This window comes from Mustela erminea, chromosome 17 (genome assembly GCF_009829155.1).
Source record: "Mustela erminea isolate mMusErm1 chromosome 17, mMusErm1.Pri, whole genome shotgun sequence".
In the NCBI taxonomy this organism is placed as follows: domain Eukaryota; kingdom Metazoa; phylum Chordata; class Mammalia; order Carnivora; family Mustelidae; genus Mustela; species Mustela erminea.
The window spans coordinates 20,258,725-20,281,296 of record NC_045630.1 but is presented as its reverse complement, the minus strand read 5'-3'; the positions used below and the strand labels follow the sequence as shown (position 1 = coordinate 20,281,296).

The following is a 22,572-nucleotide window of genomic DNA, read 5'->3' as shown; positions in this document are numbered from 1 at the left end:
TTTACATATACCCGCCAACTAGAGAGATTTTTTTTTTAAAGATTTTATTTATTTATTTGACAGAGATCACAAGTAGGCAGAGAGGCAGGCAGAGAGAGAGGGGGGAAAAGCAGGCTCCCCACAGAGCAGAGAGCCTGATGCGGGGCTCAATCCCAGGACCATGGGATCATGACCTGAGCCAAAAGCAGAGGCTTTTTTTTTTTTTTTTAAATATTTTATTTATTTATTTGACAGAGGTCATAGGTAGGTAGAGAGGCAGGCAGAGAGAGAGAGAGAGAGAGAGGGAAGCAGGCTCCTTGCTGAGCAGAGAGCCCGATGTGGGACTCGATCCCAGGACCCTGAGATCATGACCCGAGCCGAAAGCAGCGGTTTAACCCACTGAGCCACCCAGGTGCCCCCAGAAGCAGAGGCTTTAACCCACTGAGCCACCCAGGTGCCCCTAGATTGCTTCCTTAAGTGTTTGTTTGAGAAAGTATAGTTTTATTAGACTTCAGGTAAGTAGGCCTACGCATTGTAGAAAATTCATATCCACTGAGAATAAACCAAGGTTCAACTAAATACATCTTATCACAGATGAAGTTTTATTTGGTTCCCATAAAGATTTTGGTTTTATTTTAATCTTTTTTTTTTAAACCAGTTGGCTCTGTTAGTGAATAATTTCAAGTGAGACTAGTTTTATTTTTAAATAATGCCTTGTCTCACTCTGCAGAGGATTTGAGGTTGTTACAAAAGAAAGAATATACTAAAATGCTAAAATAGAAATAGAACAAGGGACTTAATAATTAAGAGGAAATGGGGCGCCTGGGTGGCTCAGTGGGTTAAGCCGCTGCCTTCGGCTCAGGTCATGATCTCAGGGTCCTGGGATCGAGTCCCGCATCGGGCTCTCTGCTCAGCAGGGAGCCTGCTTCCTCCTCTCTCTCTGCCTGCCTCTCTGCCTACTTGTGATCTCTCTCTGTCAAATAAATAAATAAAATCTTTAAAAAAAATAATAATAATTAAGAGGAAAAAATGGAGATAAGGAAAAAGAAAACACAAAGACCCATTTAGTAGCATTACTGAGTTTCATAGTTTTCTCTAAGCTTCCTAATAGCCAAAATGATCATTTACAGAAATACTTTAATTGCTAAAAATAGCACTTTAGCAAAAATGAATTATGATTTAAGCAATGAATATTTTCATTTTATTGATGAAAATTGTTACCAATATTTTAATTTTATTTTCTTATAGTCTAACTTAAATACTGTATACTCTGGAACCAGTTGTTTATTTTTTAATCACATTTCTATACCTGTTTATATGTTGTTTTGTCTAGGCATTTACCACGGATTTCAGGGTACATTGGGCTCAACATCCTTTAAGACCAGAATTTGCAGAAAGTACCTACTTCTTATATAAAGTAAGCTCTTTTACCTCTCTTTTTGCTGTTTAGTCCCCATTCTCTGTTGGATATCTCACTACCTTGTAATAGTTATTGGGTTTTCAAAGTCCTTGTTTTAATGTTATCATGATTGGATATGTTACGGTTTTCATTCATCTAGACCATAATTATTGAAAGATAGAAGAATTGACACCTAAGTTTTGTGTCTTTTCAAAATATTTACATAAACATTTCTAAAAAGAGAAATGTTATATTTTAGAGCTGCTTTCTAAAGCATGTCTCTTACCTTTTTGGGCTTTGAAAATTTTATCAAAGGGCTGAGAAATGTAATTGGACAGCTTTCCAGTTATATGTTTAAGATATTCCATAAAGCAGATCCCTGGCTTATTTTCAGAGCTAAGTTCTATGTAACGTATACTCCAGTGCCTGATACAATGCCTAAGCACCTAGTAGGTACTCAATAAATCCCTGATAAATGAGTGGGTATATGGTAATATATAAGCTATATATATGTATACATATATTCTCCTTTTTAATAGGCTACAGGAGATCCTTACTACCTTGAAGTAGGGAAAACACTTATTGAAAATTTAAATAAATATGCTAGAGTGCCTTGCGGATTTGCTGCCATGAAGGATGTTCGTACTGGAAGTCATGAGGACAGGTAAAACAATTCCTAACATCCCCTTTCCTCAGGGTAACTCTGAAACAACACAAAATACAACTCTTAGAATTCAGATACACTTAATGCTTTTACATAAGGTTTTTGAAGATGCAAAAGGTAGTTCATTGTGTTTATATTTTAAACTCTTGAATGGGCTTCTTTAAAATTGTTTGAACAGTTTGTATTTTTATCATAGTGCCTGGCATATAGTAGGTGCTTAAATGATTTTTAAGTAGATGAATAAATAAATGTTAAATATCAGAACCTTGGTATTAGGAGTATTAGGAATGCGGGGAGGGGGTCCTGTGTTAATAGTTTTTATATTATGTACAATGTTTGAAATTATCAAGATGATGACGTATGATCTGGATTATGATTTTTGCTAGTCAAGAATTCCTCAAAGCATGTCTTGGTTAATGTGTGTATTCTTTCTTACTCTGTTGCCGATTTGAAGGGCTGGGGAAGACCATTGTCAATTTCTCTTTCATCGCATATCGGATAGATGTGGATGGCATGAAATACTCGAGCTGTAAAAAGCATACTTTTGTTACTGTGATATTCACTAACATTACAGTTATTCCAGAATTACTTATCTGGTTATTTTAACCATCCAGAACCTAGCAGCACATCTCTAATGAACACTAACATTTGTTGATTTGGTTACCAAATGTTCATTCCACAGGTGTTTATGAAGTGTTTTATGTGCCAGAGTTATACTAGTTTTTGAGGATTTAAGATAGAAGACATGTCTTTTCCATCTTTGAATCACTGAGAATAGGCAGATAAAGAGATGCTACTACTTTGTAAATGTGCCATGAAACGTATTAAAGATTGGGATATGACAGTCCCTGGAGGGTTTCTGGAGGCTTCTGTATCATCCTTCAAGATAAGGATGAGAAAACAGTAGTAAAAGGAATTTCAGGCAGAGGGGTAGAGGCAGGTGAGACACAGCCCTCATCATCTACTCAGAGCTGTCCTTAGTCCTTCACTCGAGAGTAATTAGATAATAGTTAATGAGGCTTGAGACCTACTTCCCTGATCGTAGCTGGTGAGAAATGGATAGGTTTTTGGAAGTAGGCATGTAGATACCAACAAGAAATGAAAGCAGATAAGCTGTGTATTTATTTTTAATATTTATTTACTGCTGTCTACATTTTGGGCACTCTTCTGATTAAACCCCTGCTTTGTTTAATTCCTTTGATCTTGACAACAACCCTCTGATGTGCAATTTCTGTTATAATCTTCATTGTGTAGGTGAAGAAGCCAAGGCACAGAAAGATTGGGGAACTTACCGAAGGTCGCACAATTAGTAATTAGAATTCTTATCAAGGAAGATTGGCTCTTGAACGCAGTGCTATTCTGACAGCTCATGCAAGGAACAAAATAATTAAGCACCTGCTGAATGCCCGGCACTGCACTTACGTGTGGGGATGGGAAGAGAAATTAGAACCCATTCCTGCCCTCCCTTGACTTGTAGTTAGTGAAGATAAGTATGTAAAGATACAATTACAACCAGGTGATTTGTGCTATAGTAGAAAAAAGAGTAACAGGTTGAGGAATTACAGAGCAAGGCATGATTTACTCTATGTAGAGAGTTCCAGTTTTGTAAATTTAGCAATCTCCTATTTTTACCTATAAATATTCCTTATATAACATTGTTTCTAGACCGTTCACCACTGCCTTTGCCCCAGTCTGATTATATTCCAGTATGTAGAGTATCTCTTAAAGTATCATGTCCAGAATTAGCCATCCTCAGGATGTGCCTGGCAAAACATCACTGTTCGAGAACAGTTGTGAGGTCGCTAATTTTCCGAGCAGCTGATGGGCTTTCGTCCTCCATCCAGCCGAGGATCAGGGCTTCAGCAACTCACTGTTTCTCATGGCAGCATTGTACCTCTCCTGCACTTGGCCCAGCGAAAGGTCGAGAACTACTAATCATCATTCTGTGTTACCAGAGAAGCTTTAGATTTTGAGCAGCTTTATTATATTCAGCTCACAGTGAGTTTGTGGCCAGTTCACTTCAGTTACTTAACTGTGGCCTGACAAATGGGTATTCCCCAACCTGCTTTTAAGAAAGCGATTTTTTTTTTTTTTTTTTGGTGTAAACTTAGAACTTTATCCTTAGCTTAGCAAAATTTGATTTTGTTGGGTTGTTTGTGTGTGTGTGTTTCTAGACCTAAAAGGGAGTTTGAATCTCATCTCAGTCATCTAAGATACTACCTAAATTACCTGTTTCCAGTGATCTGCAGTTTCGATAGGCATACCTTAAAAAGTTGCCATCTAAATTGTTGGGGAAGAATTCTGGTTTGGACCATGACTAGTATACCTTGTGGTATGACATTTGAGGGCTTTCAGGTTGCAAGTTTTTTGCATCTGGTTGCTTATTCCCTTACAGATCTGTCAGTGCTGTCCCCTGGCTCACGAGCATACACATATACAATTTTCAAAATGGGAATATCTGTATGTTCCTTAATGATCACTGAAAGAATATAAATGGCAAAAAGAATATCAAAAATCTTTCCTAAGACACTTCCCTGCTTGCCCACCCTAAGATAACCACTGTTGGCAATTAGATAAACAGTCTTCCAGATAGTTTTATTACATATATGTTTGCATTCGTGTATATATTTATGGTTTTATAATACAAACCAAATTATATGATATGATACCCAGTTTGCTAGCCTTACCCAATTTGTACTGTAGTGATTTTACCATTTCTCTATTCTAAGTGTTTGCTAACCATCTCTTTCATAGTAAGTTCTAGAATTCACCCAAAAATCAACACCCTGCTCATCAGTCTATGGTTCTCAAGGTAGCATTTGCTCATGATAATAACTATCCCCCGGTGAAGGTTAAATTATTATAAGTATATTGCAGATTGACAGGAAGTGTTTTATCTATTCTGAAAAGATTAACATATAAAATGTTCAAAAAAATTTGAAAGATTATAGATGAGTTGTTCTAAAACAAACATTTTGTATAGGAAAAATAATGATAGCTCTGTTTTTGAGCTCCTACATATGCCGGGTGCTGTGCTAAATAATAAATGTGTAGTATCTCTTTTAGTCTTTACCCCAGTGTTAGACATAGACATGCATTATTATGTCCTTTCCAGAAAAATAAACGGAAACTCACAGTCCTTCTATAATATCCTTATGATTCTACAGCTAGTCGGTGGAAAGTCTTTCTTCTATTTCCAAAGCCCAAATCTTTACCTCTGTGTTCCATTGCCTCTCTAGTTCATTCTTCAGTAATACTGTTAAAACTTGCTTTTGATTTAGTAAATGTTTATTGAGTGCCTACTGTGTGCCAGGACTTGTGCTTGGCTGGAGGTGTGAAACTATGCTATCTGTCCAGTAAATTACAAGTTACTACTGCCAAAACCTAGGATGCTTTGGGAGGTAGTAAATGTGATAAATTCTATGTTACTATAACTCCATCTAACAGCTATGCTCTTTTTCTGCCACTTTTAATTTTATTAAAGCCTTTTTAAAAAATGTTAATTAAAACATTGTAACATTAAATAATTTATAAAGTCGCATATATTTTTATCCCCTTTGTTTCTTCTCTGTTCCCTTTTTGATAAGTATTTAAAGATTTACAAAGTTATAATCGTCGTCCCTGTGATTTTGTGCTGTACTTTTTTCGTGTAATTTTTTTGTGATTTCCTTTACCTTTAAAGCCTTCTTGCTTATCACTTAAATAGCTACATAATGAACTCCATCAAAATTGTTTTACTTTGGGCGCCTGGGTGGCTCAGTGGGTTAAGCCGCTGCCTTCGGCTCAGGTCATGATCTCAGGGTCCTGGGATCGAGTCCCGCATCGGGTTCTCTGCTCCGCGGGGAGCCTGCTTCCTCCTCTCTCTCTCTCTGCCTGCCTCTCTGCCTACTTGTGATCTCTCTGTGTCAAATGAATAAACAAAATCTTTAAAAAAAAAAAATTGTTTTACTTTATCCAGCTTAATATTAATTGAATTCTTGTATGGCTCTCAGTGGTAAAGTTTATCTGCATTACCTCCCTGCTGTTGGTTCTCTGTAGAAGAAATGGAAAACTCTCCTTCATTGGAAGGCCAATGGGAAAAATCTTGTCTGTACTATTGACAAGATTTAGTGTACCTGTGTGGTAGGCAGCCCCTCTGATGTTTTTCATTCCCTTGGAATATGCTTCGAGTCAAGACTGTTCCATTGGGGAACAGATACTATAGTACTTTGGACATCGGAATTGGTATAGACTTGTTCATTGACCTTGACTCTGTCTATTTCAGATAGTTGGCATTGGATATTTTTATGTTCTTAGATTTATTTGTGACTTTTTATCTCAGGATGGATTCTTTCTTCTTGGCTGAGATGTTTAAGTATCTTTACCTGCTATTTGCTGATAAAGAGGACATTATTTTTGACATAGAAGATTACATCTTTACAACAGAAGCTCATCTGTTACCTCTTTGGCTCTCTACTACAAATCAAAGTATCTCTAAGAAGAATACAGTAGGTTATGTTTTTTAATTAAATGTCTTATTCTCTTTTATGTGGTTATTTTTCCAAGTGAAAAATAATTCATGAATAGAATTCAATAAATATATGTATGGCAGGAAGAAAAGTACACTTGATATTTTATTTTGTTTTCTTACAGTTTTATCTTATATACACTTATTGTATTCTTGTTTTATTATATTATTTATCCTATACACGCTTAGATTTCACTTAATGTTTTATATGAACATGCTATAATGTTTAGTAAAATAATTATTTTTATTTATGTAACATTCTTTTATATTGTAGACCTCAGATTATACAGAACTGGATGACAGTAATTTTGACTGGACTTGTCCAAACACTCAGATTCTCTTTCCTAATGATCCACTGTATGCTCAGAGTATTCGTGAACCCTTGAAAAATGTGGTGGATAAGAGCTGTCCTAGAGGCATCATCAGAGTGTAAGATGTTTTATTTCGTACTTGTTAATAACGAAGTTAATTGTTAGTAAATGACAGAGAGTGTAAGGAATATATAACGGCCAAGAAGATGTTCACTTAGACCAAAAACATTTTGAAGTATGTAGTTATCACTAATGAAAAGTTATTTGTTGGTAAAGTTAGATGGCAAAGTTTATTCTGAAGTAATATCTTTCTTATTATGGAAATTTATTATGGTGATTATTTTGTTTAATGAACTGTTAATAGTCAGTGGGTGGCATATAATAGTTAACTTCTGTAGTTCATTTTTACACAAAATAGTTTCTTCAAATACTTCCACATATCTTGTTTATGTAGGAAGTATTTTTCCTTTAAGCTGTAGTTTCTATGTAGTGAAAATACAGTTTCTTATTTCATTTGATTTGTTTTTTGATGAAGTACTGATTCTTAGTTTTTAAATAACATTTTTTGGCTTAATGAGTTCATTTTTTCCTAAATAGTTACATTAGAAAGGCCATCAATAAGAAATTTAAAAAAAAATTTTTTTTAAGTATTATTATGCACAGATAGAAATGCTGTTTTGCTTCCTTGTTTTTCAAGGAAGAAATCAATAATAACAAATCCCCAAGCCAACCTTTTCTGTGCTTTCAGATAGTTATAAGGCTGTCGACTAATACAGACTTGTAGATAATATACATGCTTTGGTAACTGTAAAATATATTTGACCATGCCACTTAATAAACTAAGTTATATATGAGAAAATAGCTGTTTCCAGTTTTTCCAGTTCTACTAGTTCTAAAACTAGCAGTTTTGCAAGTATCTAAAATTATTTTTATTTGTCTTAGGTTTTTCCCCAGTTCTGATTTGTAGTTTTTTAAGCCTTGCCTATAATTACTTTTAGCAGAGAGGAGAGTTTCAGGAGTGGAGCTAAACCCCCTCTGAGAGCCAGAGATTTCATGGCCACTAATCCTGAACATTTAGAAATCTTGAAGAAGATGGGGGTGAGTTTGATTCACCTCAAAGATGGGAGAGTCCAGTTGGTTCAACATGCAATCCAAGTAAGCCATTGCTGTACTAATTAGTTACCATCTCTGCCCTTTTTGGTCTCATCAGCTTTCATAAGATAATGACATTTGGCTTTCTAAAAACTTTTAATATGTGATTTAAAGTTAGAGAATCAGAATTTTAGGACGTGGAAGTATCTTGGAAAGCCATGTAATTCGGCCCCTAACTAGTGTAAATCAAATGAACAATGAATCTTGGAACACTGAAAAAATAAAATTAAATTTAAAAAAATAAAACATCAAAAAAAAATCACGAATAGGTTGGGTAATTTTCTGAAATCAGTAGAGTCAAATGTAGGGCTCAAGTTCAGAGTTTTCTGTTTCTCAGCACCTTGTCTTTCCACCCTTTACAGCAAATCTTAAAAGCTAGTAATTCATTTCAGTACCTCTGTAGTTTACAGTATTTTAGTTTCCAAAAATCTTTTATTTTATTTTTATTCGTTGTGAAAATCAAAATTTGCAAGTATTTGTCTATGCCTAGGAAAAATAACATAGCTTTTTGAGAAAATTCTATTGTTTTTTGCTTTAAAAAGCTTTCATAATATGAGACCTTTTAATTTTTCAGTTTATTCACCTTATTAATATATTGATTGTGAGAAAAAACACAGTTTGCTAAAGAATTTCAACATGGTATCCCTTAATCTCAAATCCAGCCTTCCCACAACCTTAGTTTTCCCTCTGATTTCTTTTCTCATCTCTGTTGTCATATCAGTCCTTTCTTAAAGAGTCTTCTGCCTGCTCCCTTATGTTTCACTTACTGTCACTTCTCAGTAGAGAGAGCAGCATCTCTAGTGACATGTTCACTTACGCCACCAATGGCATAACTACCACCCAGTGACCTCTTAATCCTTATTTGATTAGATTTTTTGTAACTGTTGACTGACCCTTTTTAAAATATACCCCTTTCTTGGCTTTCAGGGCATTCCAGCAACATATAACTTTTCTACTTTTCTGTTTATTGCTTTGTGCGTTCCTTTGGAACTTTCCTTTTTTGCCACAGCCACTCAATGTAGGCACTACCAGAGAGTCTGGATCGCACCCCTTTCTCTCTGTATTCTTCTTCCGCAGTCACATCTGTTTCTGCAAGCTCAGCTGTCGTCTTTGTACGTGTGATTTCTTAGATGTACGTAGGTAACCCTGATTCCTACCTATACTCTTAAATTCAGCTTTAATCTGCCAGTCATATGTATGACATGTGTCTGCATCTCAGTCTCTGTCTAAATCTGGATTATCTCTTTGTGCCCCAATCTCAGTCCATTTTTCTTCCTTTTTGTTTGCCATCTCAATACCCCTAGCATCATTCTCTTTAAGTCACCAAACCTGGATATATCTAGATAGTCTTGAACTTGTCTCTGTCTCCAAACTTCTCTCTGTTCTGTCTTGTCCTCTAACTCTGTCAAGTACAATTAACTTTTCCTGTTAAGTGTGAGGAATCCACCTTTTTTTTCCACTAAGGTAGGCATTCTTCAGCTTTTCCTCTGTTAAGACTCAATTCAAATATCATTCTCTAAATATTTCCCAGATCCACACTGGCAGAATCAAACATTCCCTTGTCTGTGCTGCTAGACTAATTTCCACATGAGAATTTTATCATAGGTAAATTTATATGTCTGTATCCTCTAGATACAAACTTCTTATAGTGAAAGACTCTGTCCCCAGTTCCTAGTCCATTGCTGGGATCTTAATAGAAGCCTGATACATATATTTTGAATTTAGTGTGATTATTGGATCATAATTCCAAAGAAGCGAAGTATGGATCAGTATGAGGTTTATTTCTTAAAAGGGGAAGCGGTGGAAAAAATCAAGCAAAGTAAACATTTCAGCATTTGGTGGAAGTCCAGTTCGGGGGGGGTGCAAGGCGCCAGCCTTTGCTTTGTCCTCAGCCAGCCTCCTGCTCCTTCATTCTCAATTTGTATCAGAAGTGGTTTGTAGAACAGTGAAGGAGATGTTGAAAAAAATTACAAATGTACTTTCAGAAAATATTTCCAGAAGTAGTATTTTTAGGACAAATCAGGCCATAATTATTTGATAGGGACTGAAACCGAAAGGGGAAATTTTAGAGTAGGTTATATAGTGCATTAGTATTTAAGACATCAGAAAGTTGAAAGTCTTCATTTCAAAAGGATAAAATTAATCTGTTTTTTTCCCTAGGCTGCTAGTTCAATTGATGCTGAAGATGGGTTGAGGTTTATGCAGGAGATGATTGAATTGTCAAGTCAGCAACAGAAAGAACAGCAGCTACCTCCACGGGCTGTACAAATTGTTTCCCACCCATTTTTTGGCAGGGTAGTGTTAACTGCTGGACCAGCTCAGTTTGGGCTAGATCTGTCTAAACATAAAGAGGTGTGTACACTTACAATATGCTTGTTGAAACTGAATGTATTGTGTAAGTATTGTCTCATTGCTTAGTCTAATTTAGTAGTTTCAGTTTGTTAAACCTAAATATTTAATCTACTAAAACCCAAATATCCATTCTCCCAGATTAAAGCAGATTAAAGTTAAAAGCATATCTTGAAAATTTTGAGTCATAATTTATGTATACAACATGCTTAAAAATTTTACTTAAAATGTTGTTCACATATTTTCTAGTTCTTGGGCTGTTCTGTAATTTGGTATCTTTAATTTATCTAAATATGGTTTTTTGGACTTTTTAGCAACTACTAGAACCTTTCATTGAACAGAAATCTAACTTGGAGCTTTAAGGTAGAACACAACTAAAACCAGAGATGCTCTAGCTCAGGTGGCCATAGAGAGCATGACACTGTGGTCCCACCAAGCCAACTTGGAAGGCCACTAAGCTAGCCCAGCCCCTTAGTTTTAATGTAGGAAACAAATACCTACATTGTTAAACAGTTCACACATTCATGTAACTAGTTGCTGAGTTGGGACCAGACCCAAGTTGCCTGATAATCTAAAGCCAATGCTCTTTGAACTCCATTCCCTCTAACGGAGACGTTTTTTGTGTGTGTACTTTAAAGCTCTAAATGTTTATAGATTGACTCATCCAGTCAAGCAGCTCTTTTTTGAGTCCAGTACTACTGTATTCTAGGCCCTGTTTTAGATGTTAGCTGTGTGTGTTGTTTATGAAGCTCGTGCAGATCATGCCCTTGTGGAGTTTGCATTCTAGGAGAGAGAGGGATATTAAAGTATCTTTATGTTGGTATCTTTAAAATCAGTTCTCGGATGGATTAATCATTCTAGGAAGAGAGCTGCTTACAGATTCATGTAGATTAAATCCATTTTTCCCCTCTTTCAAAAAATTTTTCTGCCTATAATGATGGTTTAAAAGTGGTTCCCAGCTATTTTAAGTGTGGATGTGGGTATGAAGTGAATCTGCCTATGAATTCCAACTTTACCACTTACTAACATTGTGTCTTTGAGCAAATTATGTAACCCAAGTCTTAGTTTCCCCATAGGTAAAATGGAGATATTCTGTTTTTTTCTTAGAGTCATTATAAAGATCAGCTTTAGTAATTTATGTTTTATAAACTGTATTTATGCTTTATATACAAATATATATATGCTCTATATGCTTTAAAAAGTAGTTTTGTTTTATAAACTGCAGAGCACAGTAAAATGTTGGTTGGGTACTATGATTTGCAAAAGAGTTCAAAACAAAAACTTTTTGCTAAATTTATACTGGATATGTTATCATTAGAAATGAAGTAAAGCCCTAGATGGTGAATTGTATTGACTAGAGAGTGATTTGAGAAGACAAAAGGATATTTAACTTCCTTCTATTTCTGACAGACCAGAGGATTTGTTGCAAGCAGTAAACCATACAATGGTTGTTCAGAGCTTACTAACCCCGAGGCAGTGATGGGAAAAATCGCTTTGATACAAAGAGGACAGTGCATGTTTGCAGAAAAGGCTCGCAACATTCAGAATGCGGGTGCCATTGGTGGCATTGTTATTGGTGAGTACTCCTCTGTGCCATTGGGTTCACTGGGAGGAGATCATTTTTAGGATTTTTCCTTGGGTTTGTCAAAATGTTAGCAGAATTCATCACATTATTTTTAGTTCACCAGACAGCATAATGGGTGGGTAATCCAGTGACTCTCTTAAATAATGGCTGTGTCTTGTGTATCTTTTTTGAAAGTCTAGATTGGGGTTTCTGTATATTAAGGCTAATAAAAGTACTTGGGACAGATAAGAACGTGGGGGCACCCCAAAGCACCCAACAGCATGGTAAGAAAATGTGCTTTCAGATTCAAAGCCCTCTAAAGGCAAGAATTACACTCTGGCACCTCCAGTGGGAAGCCATTAAAAATACCCATTCCTCCACAAAGATGCAGGCTTTGGACTCAAATACATTGGGGTGCAGTTCCTGGCTCCGCTGCAAGATCATGGTGTGACCTTGGCTTGGCTTTAGTTTATTGGTTTATTCAGTAGAATTTTTTTTTTTTAAAGATTTTTTATTTATTTATTTGACAGAGAGAGATCACAAGTAGGCAGAGAGGCAGGCAGAGAGAGAGGAAGGGAAGCAGGCTCCCTGCTGAGCAGAGAGCCCGATGCGGGACTCGATCCCAGGACCCTGAGATCATGACCTGAGCCGAAGGCAGCGGCTTAACCCACTGAACCACCCAGGCGCCCCTCAGTAGAATATTTTTTGAGCTCTAGTAAAAGTGGTAATGATGAAGTCCCAGAACCTAAGTCAGGTTCGGTGGGGTGAGGAGGTTCGGAGCCGACGACTAAAGAAAGAATTCTTAAGACGTCATTGGTGCAAAAGGTGATTTATTAGAGCACGGGGACAGGGCCCGTGGGCAGGCAGAGATGCGGCTGCCCCGGGTTGTGAAGGTGGGCATGTTATATACCCCACGGTTGGGTAGGTGAGGACAAAGGGGTGTTCAGAAGGGCTATTGGGGCAAAGAATACTATCAGGATATTGAAGGCTTAGTTGTTATCGAGTAAAGACAATTGGAAGTCTGGTGGAATGTTCCATTCCTGCTATCAAGCATCCTTGTTAATAAGATTTAGGTTTAGAAGAAATTTAACTTTATTTACTTTTCCTTCTACTTCCACCTCCTTCGGTTTTTATGGAGGGGAGGGTAACATTAGGCTTGAGGAACTGAGTTCTGTGTCTTTGGAGATTGGGCTATTGATAAGGTAACTTCTTTGTTGTAAATCTCAAGGATATTTGCAAACCAAGGGAGACTCCTACCTTGCAGGACTGTGATCTCTGCAAGTTAACTATTTATCGTTTTATGGCGGTCAGGGGTGCCTGAGGAATGCTACACATATGGAGGGGAGCGGATGAAAGGGGGTGGTGCAAGGCGCCAGCTTTTGCTTTGTCTTCAGCCAGCCTCTTGCTCCCTCATCAGTAATAAATATCTTTCAGGTGGTTTTAAGGTTTGACTATAATATATACAAAATGTCTTAGTATAATAGTTTACATATCATAGGTATAAGCACTAGTTCCTAGCAAATTTTTTTTTCCTTGGGTCTTTTTTCCACTGAAATTACGAACTCAAATCATTTTACCTCCGTATTTCAACCAGTGTGTTCTGCTCTTTTATTTTTCATAGAAAATCACTAACAAGCAGACCTTGACTGCCAGGGAAAAAAGAAATTTTTCTTTCCTTTTTAAAGATGTGTTTATTTATTTTCAGAGAGAAGGAGCAGGGTGGAGGGTGCAGAGAGGCAGAGAGAGTCTCAAGCAGGCTCTCCCCACTGACCAGGGAGCCCCATGCCGTGCTTGATTTCACAACCCTGATACTATGACCTGAGCCGAAATCAAGAGTCAGACACTTAACTGACTGAGCCACCCAGGTGCCCCAAATTTTTCTTTGCTTTAAGTATATAGTTTATATTCAGAACTACAAGACCTGAGATCACATCCTAATTATGAAGTTAAAAAAGTTTTTATAGCTTCTCAAAGCACAGGGAAAATCTATTTTGAATTTTTTCCTTCTTTCTGGGATAGATTTCCTTTTCCAATTCAAGGTAAGTAAAAATTAAGGCATTTGAAATAAAATACTAGGATTTATTTCAGTGAAAATAATTATTTACTCTTCCTTTTGCTTATCCTATACAGGCACTTCAGGGCTGATTTATTGAGTGCAGAGATTTCATTAGTTAATTCAGTATTAGGAAAACTTCTGCTTAATAACTTAAATCAGCAATTGGCACACTACAGCCTGTAGGCCAAGTCCACATCACTGCCTTTTTTTGTAAATAGAAGTTTTACTGAAACACAGCCATGCCTGTTTGTTCCATATTGTGTATGCTTACTTCCGAGCAACAGTAAGAGTAGAGAACTGTATAGCCTAAAATATTCACTCTCCGTGCAATTACAGAAAAAGGCTGCTGCTGCCCAACTTAAATGATCTCTTCATCCTTGGTGATTTTCCACACTGTGAGGTTGTTTTTATTGAAGAATTTAATAACTTGTCATCACTATCATTTTGAACACCTCTTTACCAAGACTTAAAAAATATAAAATATAAGAAATAAGGGCTGGAACACATATGGAGTAGTTTAGGTTTCCACTAAGTCTTATTCTCATGGTATTCTATACTCTGCAAGGTTTTTCAAGTTTGTTTTCTTTAATAGCTGTTATTAGTAGAATCTTCTACTGAGTTCAGTGGGTAAACAAGTAAGAGGCAATGATCCTTACTCTCAGGAAATTTTTTTTTTAAGATTTTATTTGTTCATTTGACAGAGATCACAAATAGGCAGAGAGGCAGGCAGAGAGAGAGGGGGAAGCAGGCTCACTGCTGAGCAGAGAGCCTGATCCCGGGCTCGATCCCAGGATCCTGAGATCATGACCTGAGCTGAAGGCAGAGGTTTAACCCACTGAGCCACCCAGGTGCCCCAGGAAATATCACTTTTAAAGAGAAAATTTCTTGTATTATAACATCTTTTCCCTATTTTTTTTTTTTGTTTCTGATGAAGTATTTTGTTTGGTTTTGCTGGTTTTCATTGTATATAAATGAGCAGATTAGGGCTTAGCTGTTTTTTATCACAAGTACTAAAAGTGAAAATTATCTTAGAATAATCATTTGGCTGCAAGAGACAATAATTGATTTAAGCTGGTTTAAGAAGGGAGGTTTGTTTACTGCATGGAACTGGATTATTTTATTTTTTTATTTTATTATTGTATATATATATAATATATATACATATATATATTTTTAGATTTTTTTAGATTTTTTTTTTAATTTGACAGACAAAGATCAAAAGTAGGCAAAGAGGCAGTCAGAGAGAGGAGGAAGCAGGCTCCCTGCCGAGCAGAGAGCCCCATGCGGGGCTCCATCCCAGGATCCTGGAATCATGACCTGAGCCAAAGGCAGGCTTTAACCCACTGAGCCACCCAGGCACCCCAATCTTTTGTATATTTTTTTTAAGATTTTATTTATTTATTTGACAGAGAGAGATCATAAGTAGGCAGAGAGAGAGAGGAGGAATCAGGTCCCCCGCTAAGCAGAGAGTCTGCTGCGGGGCTCGATCCTAGGACCCTGGGATCATGACCTGAGCCGAAGGCAGAGACTTTAACCCACTGAGCCACCCAGGCGTCCCCGGAACTGGATTATTTTAATTGTGAGAGTAAGAAATTCGGCTGAGTAAAAGTCATCAGAAACCATGATAGCTGCTAGAGTTTTTCACATCTCTCTCTCGTATCTTTCAGTCTTCCTAGACTCTCTTCGCTTCATAGACTCTCTTCGCTGCATCTCTTTGCAGTTCTGCTTCATTCTCCAGCTTCTCACCAGCTTGCTCCCTCTTTGCTCATTAGTTCCAAAAAGGTCATTCTAAAATTAGAGCCTCAGCCCTGAGTGTGTGCCCCCTTACTAGATCCCTGTCCATTGCTAACTGAAACCGTCTTGCCGTGTGCCACTTCCGGGGCCTCTAGAGAGACTGAAAGCCAGGTGGCCCTGCTTTGTCCAATCAATTATCGCTAAGGAGGAGAGTCCTACTTGGTATTCTCCACTTAGCAGGGCCTATCACAGCAAGCTCTCTGAGAAGGGACAGGCAGGCTTCTCATCTGGCCTGCGCAGCGCAGTTAGAGGGGGGCGTGACCACCTCACCAGTAAAGCAGTTATTTAGCAGTCCTACAGCAGTTACCTCACCCGTGTGAAACAACTGTAGTGTTCACCTCAACTTACAGAGGAAGAACCACGATCATCATTCTTCTTTGTGAACAGTATAGAAATAGGAGCTATCATTTAATAGTTTGGTAAATGCCATTAAAGGAAATCTTAAACAGCAATGAAATTTCATTCATAATTCTATCATTGTAAGCCAAGGCTTTGACTATTTCTATTTCTGGGCTTTCTTATAAGCATATGGAAGTTTTTAGTCATAATTATGGATTATTGTGTTCTACTTTTTCCTGTAATAGTAATATTCTGTTTTTCTGTGTGTTCCATTAAGTAATTAATTATAATTTGCTTATAATAGGGGTGCCTGGGTGGCTTAGTGAGTTAAAGCCTCTGCCTTCGGCTCAGGTCATAATCTCAGGGTCCTGGGATCGAGTCCCGCATCAGGCTCTCTGCTCAGCAGGGAGCCTGCTTCCCCCTCTCTCTCTGCCTGCCTCTCTGCCTATTGGGATCTCTGTCTGTCAAATAAATAAAACCTTTAAAAAAAAAAATTCACAGTTGTTCACAATTACAAATAGTACTCCAGCAAACTACTTTAGAACTAGATCATTTTGCTTGTTTTGAGTTCTTCCTCAGAATAAATTTCTAGGAATGGAATTAGTGAGCTCTAAAAGTATGTTCATTTTTCTGATTCTTGGTGCATAAAATAAATGCCGCCAACAGGCGAAAAAAATAATAAAGATTGGTCTATAGATCTTTTTAATGGACAGAGGTTTTGACGTTTGCTCTATTCATTTCCTGGCTAGATGACAATGAGGGGAGCAGCAGTGATACTGCCCCTCTGTTCCAGATGGCGGGTGATGGAAAAGACACAGATGACATCAAGATCCCCATGCTGTTCTTATTCAGTAAAGAAGGAAGCATCATACTGGATGCCATCCGGGAGTATGAGGAGGTGGAAGTGCTTCTTTCTGACAAAGCAAAAGATAGAGGTAAGGGTAAAAAATCATGTGTTTTTTATACAGCTTAGCATTGATTTTACTAGTTAGATAATAAAAATGAGTTATAAAAAGTTACTTTTGGTTAACTGGTAAAATACACGATGGTTTCGAAAAATATTTTTGGAAATAAGAGTTGTAAAACATTTATTTTGCTTTGTGCTGACTTAGGATGTTTTTCGAATTTTATTTTTTATATGACATTTATCACTTCTGCCTTGGTTCTGCCCAGTGATAAAAATATAGCTAATATATCAAGAGAGTCAATTTAAACAGTCTCAGGTGTTCACCGTTCAATTATACTGACACTACATCTTACATTTCTTTTATAAGGAATAAAAAGATTGTATGGAATGACATTATATACAATGTAATAGTAGTTGGGTTTCAGCAGGCCACCAATAATCAGATGACCACTGTCTTGGTGAAGGCAGTAAAAATCTAGCAGGTTCTGTCCACCGAGGTGTACGTTTATCACATAAGGATTTATAAGTTACAAGAGTTACAACTGGCTGGTGTGTGAAGGACAGGGTAGCGTGCCTTAAGTTGTGACAATATGTAGTCCTCTCTAGGCCAAAATGTTTGTTAGTAACTTGAAAGCTGTTTGAAACCCAAATAATTGTATAAATGCAAGGTCTCACTAGTACTCTTTTTTAGTTTGACACCGGGGGATAGTGGAGGAGTGAGGGAAAATGACCCATCAGACATAGACTGCCATCCTGCTTATGGGAGCAGGCTTACCTAGCCACTGGAGGCATCTGCAGAGAGAACTGTATTTCTCTCTGCAGATGCCTCCAACGTTATGACTAACGTTGTGGGATTTGTGCAGGGTTCTTGAATCCCTGGGGATGTTTGTCCAACAGCTAGGTAGGTAATTGATTCAATTCAGTGTAACTTCCAAGTGAAACAGTGGGGAAAAAAAAAAAAGTTCAGCGGTACTCTGGTACTAGCCAGATCAGTGTGTTATCTTCTCTTCTTGTGTTACTTTATTCTTCTTTGAGGATCTTCCACGTGTCCAGTATTTAAGAACAATGAAGTGAATAGGATGAATGTTTGTAAAGATGTAGAAATAAAAATAGAACAGAATAGGATTTCTAATCTTCTTAAATCCTCCTGTGTTCCTGGCTTTTTTTTTTCTGAGTCTTTTTTCTCAACTCGGATCCTCTCTCCTCCATATATGCGTGTAGGCACATCAAACACAGGCAAATTATTACTCCATATAACTCTTTAATGCCTTTGCTTTTCTCCCCCCTATTTGTGCTACCATTGGAATTTCAGCAGCAATATTAAAAGGTAAAATGATTCCAAGCTACATTATTAATAGTAGTAAGTATCTTGCATTACTAAGCTTTAAGTTATGTATATGTATATATGTATGTGTGTATGTGTGTATATATATACACACATGCATGTGCAAATATATATATACATATAACTTGTTTCAGTGGATACCATGATAATATCTGGATTAATGTAATTAGATTTTCATGTCTAGTCAGCTCTCCCACAATAATAATTCTTTATTGATCCTGTCCTAACAAATCCTATGAATTACATATCCATATAGTATAGATGAACTCACTAGTCCATGTAAGAGTCAGTCTAATGAAGATGCTGTTGTTTTGGCATGTATTAATTTTGATCACTTTTATTTGAATATAATGTAAAGTCTTTAAAATATCAGCTTGTTTTAAAAATACATATATGTGTAGGGGTGCATGGGATTAGGACTACAAGGTCATAGTAAAGCATATGCTTCTCATACCAGAGAAAGAATAAGAGAAAAAGATAAATTCTACTATAGATCCTCCCCTGCCCCCACATCTGTGGGGGGTATATTCCAAGATCCCCCAGTAGGTGCCAGGAACTATGGATGGTCTACTGTTCTGTATATATACTATGTTTTCCTATACATACATACCTGTGATAAAGTCTAATTTACAAATTAGGCACAATAAAAGGCTGATAACAATAACTAATAATAAAACAGAACAGTTAGAACAATATACTGTAATGAGATTTATGTGAATCTGGATACCGTTAAAATATCTTAACGGTACTATACCCATCCTTCTTGTGGTGATATGAGATGATAAAATGCTACTTGATGAGACAAAGCGAGAGGAATGACATGGGCAGTGTGACCCTAGCATTAGGCTACTGTTCACCTTCTGATGCTGGGTCAGGAGGCGGAAGATCATCTGCTTCCTGACCACGGCTGATGGCGGGTAACTGAAATGTCACAAAGGAAAACCGGTGGGGGGGTGGGGGGGTGTGCTACTGTACAAAAAATACTGTCTGAACAGTATTCTCTCTCTCTCTCTCTTTTTTTTTTTTTTAATTTTATTTATTTGACAGACAGAAATCACAAGTAGTCAGAGAGGCAGGCAGAGAGAAAGAGAGGAGGAAGCAGGCTCCCTGCTGAGCAGAGAGCCTGATGCGGGGCTCGATCCCAGGATCCTGGGATCATGACCTGAGCTGAAGGCAGAGGCTTTAACCCACTGAGCCACCCAGGTGCCCCTTCTCTCTCTCTTTTTTTAAGATTTTATTTATTTGATGAGAGAGAGAGAGCACAAGTAGGCAGAGTTGCAGGCAGAGGGAGAGGGAGCAGGCTCCCCACTGACGAGGGACCCCAGTGTGCGGCTCAATCCCAGAACCCTAGGATCATGGCCTGAGCTAAAGGCAGCTGTTTGATGGACTGAGCCACCCAGGCACTCCTGAAAAGTATTTTTTAAGGACCGTGCAGTTAAAAGGGCTTTATAGAAATGATTTATTTTTAAAGTTTTGCTGGGCTCTAAAGTTAGTGAGCTCTGATTCTGTTACAGAATGATCGTTTGATAAAAAGTCTTTAAAAAAAAACCTCCCCTTTTTATGTAGCTCTTTCAAGAACTGCATAACTATGTTAACAAAATCAATATAATAAAATTATTGGTATAACAGAAACTCAGTAATAGTTTTATTAAATCAACTACTTTATTCATTTAGGAAAATATCCTAAGAAGATGATGTCTCTAGTGTTGTCATTAATTTGTCCTGCGCCATTACCGCATGCCCGCATTTATCTTCTGCATCAGCGGATGCTGATGCTGTTGTTACAAGTGTAGATTCCTAAGTCTTACTCCAGAATATTGAATCAGACTCTCGGAAGGCAGGGGACTAGAATCTGAAATTGTAAACAAGCATCCCAGGTAATTCCACTCAGTTACACTTTGAGAAGCATTGAACAACACTAAGAAGGCACCTTTTCTTCCTTTTTTTTTTTTTTTTTTTTTTAGTCTCCAAGTTATGTATGAACCATATTATACCATCAAGGGGGCTAGGTAGGATTATATAAGTACCTCCAGTAATTAGCGTCCTTAAAATCTGCGCATTAACATGTCCTCCAGATTGCTCTTTAAAAATTTCATTCCACAAATTCATACTTCCTTTATAAAGTCGCACAGTTTTAATTGAGCAGTTCATCCCACATGTTGACACAGAAAATAGAAGCCCAAAGCCCCAGAACAAGCCCCTACTCCCACTCTCGCTTTCTAATTCTGATGAGAAGTTCCAGCAATTGATACAGAAATATCTGTAATAGGGGTGCCTGGGTGGCTCAGTGGGTTGAACCGCTGCCTTTGGCTCGGGTCGTGGTCTCAGGGTCCTGGGATCGAGCCCCGCGTCAAGGGCTCTCTGCTCGGTGGGGAGCCTGCTTCTCCCTCTCTCTCTCTCTCTGCCTGCCTCTCTGCCTCCTTGTGGTCTCTCTCTCTGTCAAATAAATGAATAATATATATATATATATATCTGTATATATATATATATATCTGTAATAGTCTTGTCTGCTAGCAAGAAGATATCTTATTACACATTCTTCTAAAGAAGTAAAGCATTAGTAATTTATGAAGTGGAAATACTGCTTCCTCAGGTCAAACCAGTCCTACTTCTAATAGTTGAGCTTGTCATAGAAGTTTTAGTATCTTGTCTCTCATGTGTCCCACCTTTCCAAATTTTAAGAATTATTCCAACCCTGTGCTCACCAACAAATGACACTGTACTGTTACATTTAGATCCAAATTGATAGTTTATAATTAAGAATCCATTTCCTTTTCTCAGTAGTATTTTAAAGGGGAAATGAATCAGCATTTTGAAGGTTCCAGACACGATCATGCTTTCAGTTTACAGTGTAGGTCTATGGTGCCTTGAGAGCAGTAGACTGTTTTCAGTCCTGCTCCTGTATGTATACCTACCTGATACAGAGGCGGACAGAGAAAATGGGGGAAAGAAAAGAAAGGTCCCATGGTTCGAACTGCTCAAGATTTAAGTCTAGCAGTGTTACTTTTCCTAAGATTATCCCCCATTGAACTTGATTGGGGTGAATCTACCCTAAAGTTGAACTGCAAAATTTAATATGTACGCAGAAAACCTCTTTGCCTGGAAAGGAGCTTCTGAAGCATTCTTGTTAAGCCGAATTGATACTTACCTGCACCCTTCTATTAGCCTGACATGTTTGCACATGCATTTTTGCATTTGTACATATCTTCCTTTTACTGAGATGCTTATCCATCCCTATCCGCACACCCATGGCCCATTTCTTGTTGAGGACATTTAGCATCCTGCACACCCATTTAAATACCACCTTCTTTTTTTTTTTTTTTTTTTTAAAGATTTTATTTATTTACTTGACAGAGAGAGATCACAAGTAGGCAGAGAGGCAGGCAGAGAGAGAGAGGAGGAAGCACGCTCCCCGCTGAGCAGAGAGCCTGATGCAGGACTCGATCCCAGGACCCTGAGATCGTGACCCGAGCTGAAGGCAGCGGCTTAACCCACTGAGCCACCCAGGCACCCTAAATACCACCTTCTTAATGGAATTTTCTCTTATTCTCATAGGTGAAATGTAAGAGTGTCTTTTTTTTTTTTTAAGATTTATTTATTTACTTGAGAGAGAGAGAACGCGGAGGGGCAGTGGGAGAGGGAGAGAGAGTCTTTTATTTTTTTTTTTTTAAGATTTTATTTATTTGACAGATCACAGGTAGACGGAGAGGCAGGCAGAGAGAGGAAGGAAAGCAGGCTCTCTGCTGAGCAGAGAGCCCGATGTGGGACTCGATCCCAGGACACTGAGATCATGACCTGAGCTGAAGGCAGAGGCTTTAACCCACTGAGCCACCCAGGCGCCCTAGGGAGAGAGAGTCTTAAGCAGATTCCTTGCTGAGTGCAGAGCCGGACATGGGGTTTGATCTCAGGACCCTGAGATCATGACCTGAACCGAAACCAAGAGTCAGACACTTAAAGGACCGTGCCACCGAGGCGCTCCAAGGATCTTTTTAATATCGTTCTACTTTGACATTCATATTAAATCCTGCTGCTTTACCTGCTCTCATCTCTATAATCCGTGCTTGCAGCAAATGTTGGCCGGACAGACGTATCAATGATCATAGAACATCCAGTTTCAAGTCTTTGCCAAGGCTCCCTTGTTCTTTTATTATTATAACTTAATCATTTTCTTGAGCGCCTGGGTGGCTCAGTGGGTTAAGCCGCTGC

General features: G+C 37.9%; 1 protein-coding gene across 7 annotated transcripts in view; it reads left to right on the top strand.

Moving 5' to 3' along the window:
• EDEM3 (ER degradation enhancing alpha-mannosidase like protein 3) overlaps positions 1 to 22,572 on the top strand; it is a 74,949-nt gene that overhangs the window by 42,866 nt on the left and 9,511 nt on the right. For 3 of the 7 annotated variants that reach the window (XM_032317513.1, XM_032317512.1, XM_032317518.1), the window contains 8 exons: positions 1,313 to 1,396; positions 1,918 to 2,042; positions 6,364 to 6,529; positions 6,824 to 6,978; positions 7,859 to 8,015; positions 10,173 to 10,364; positions 11,772 to 11,937; positions 16,864 to 17,049. In XM_032317513.1, the coding sequence (XP_032173404.1) occupies positions 1,313 to 1,396; positions 1,918 to 2,042; positions 6,364 to 6,529; positions 6,824 to 6,978; positions 7,859 to 8,015; positions 10,173 to 10,364; positions 11,772 to 11,937; positions 16,864 to 17,049 (1,231 nt within the window). Of the gene's footprint in view, positions 1 to 1,312; positions 1,397 to 1,917; positions 2,043 to 6,363; positions 6,530 to 6,823; positions 6,979 to 7,858; positions 8,016 to 10,172; positions 10,365 to 11,771; positions 11,938 to 16,863; positions 17,050 to 18,333; positions 18,528 to 22,572 lie in introns of those variants that run through there. The other 4 variants (XM_032317519.1, XM_032317517.1, XM_032317515.1 and 1 more) reach the window with 4 other exon arrangements.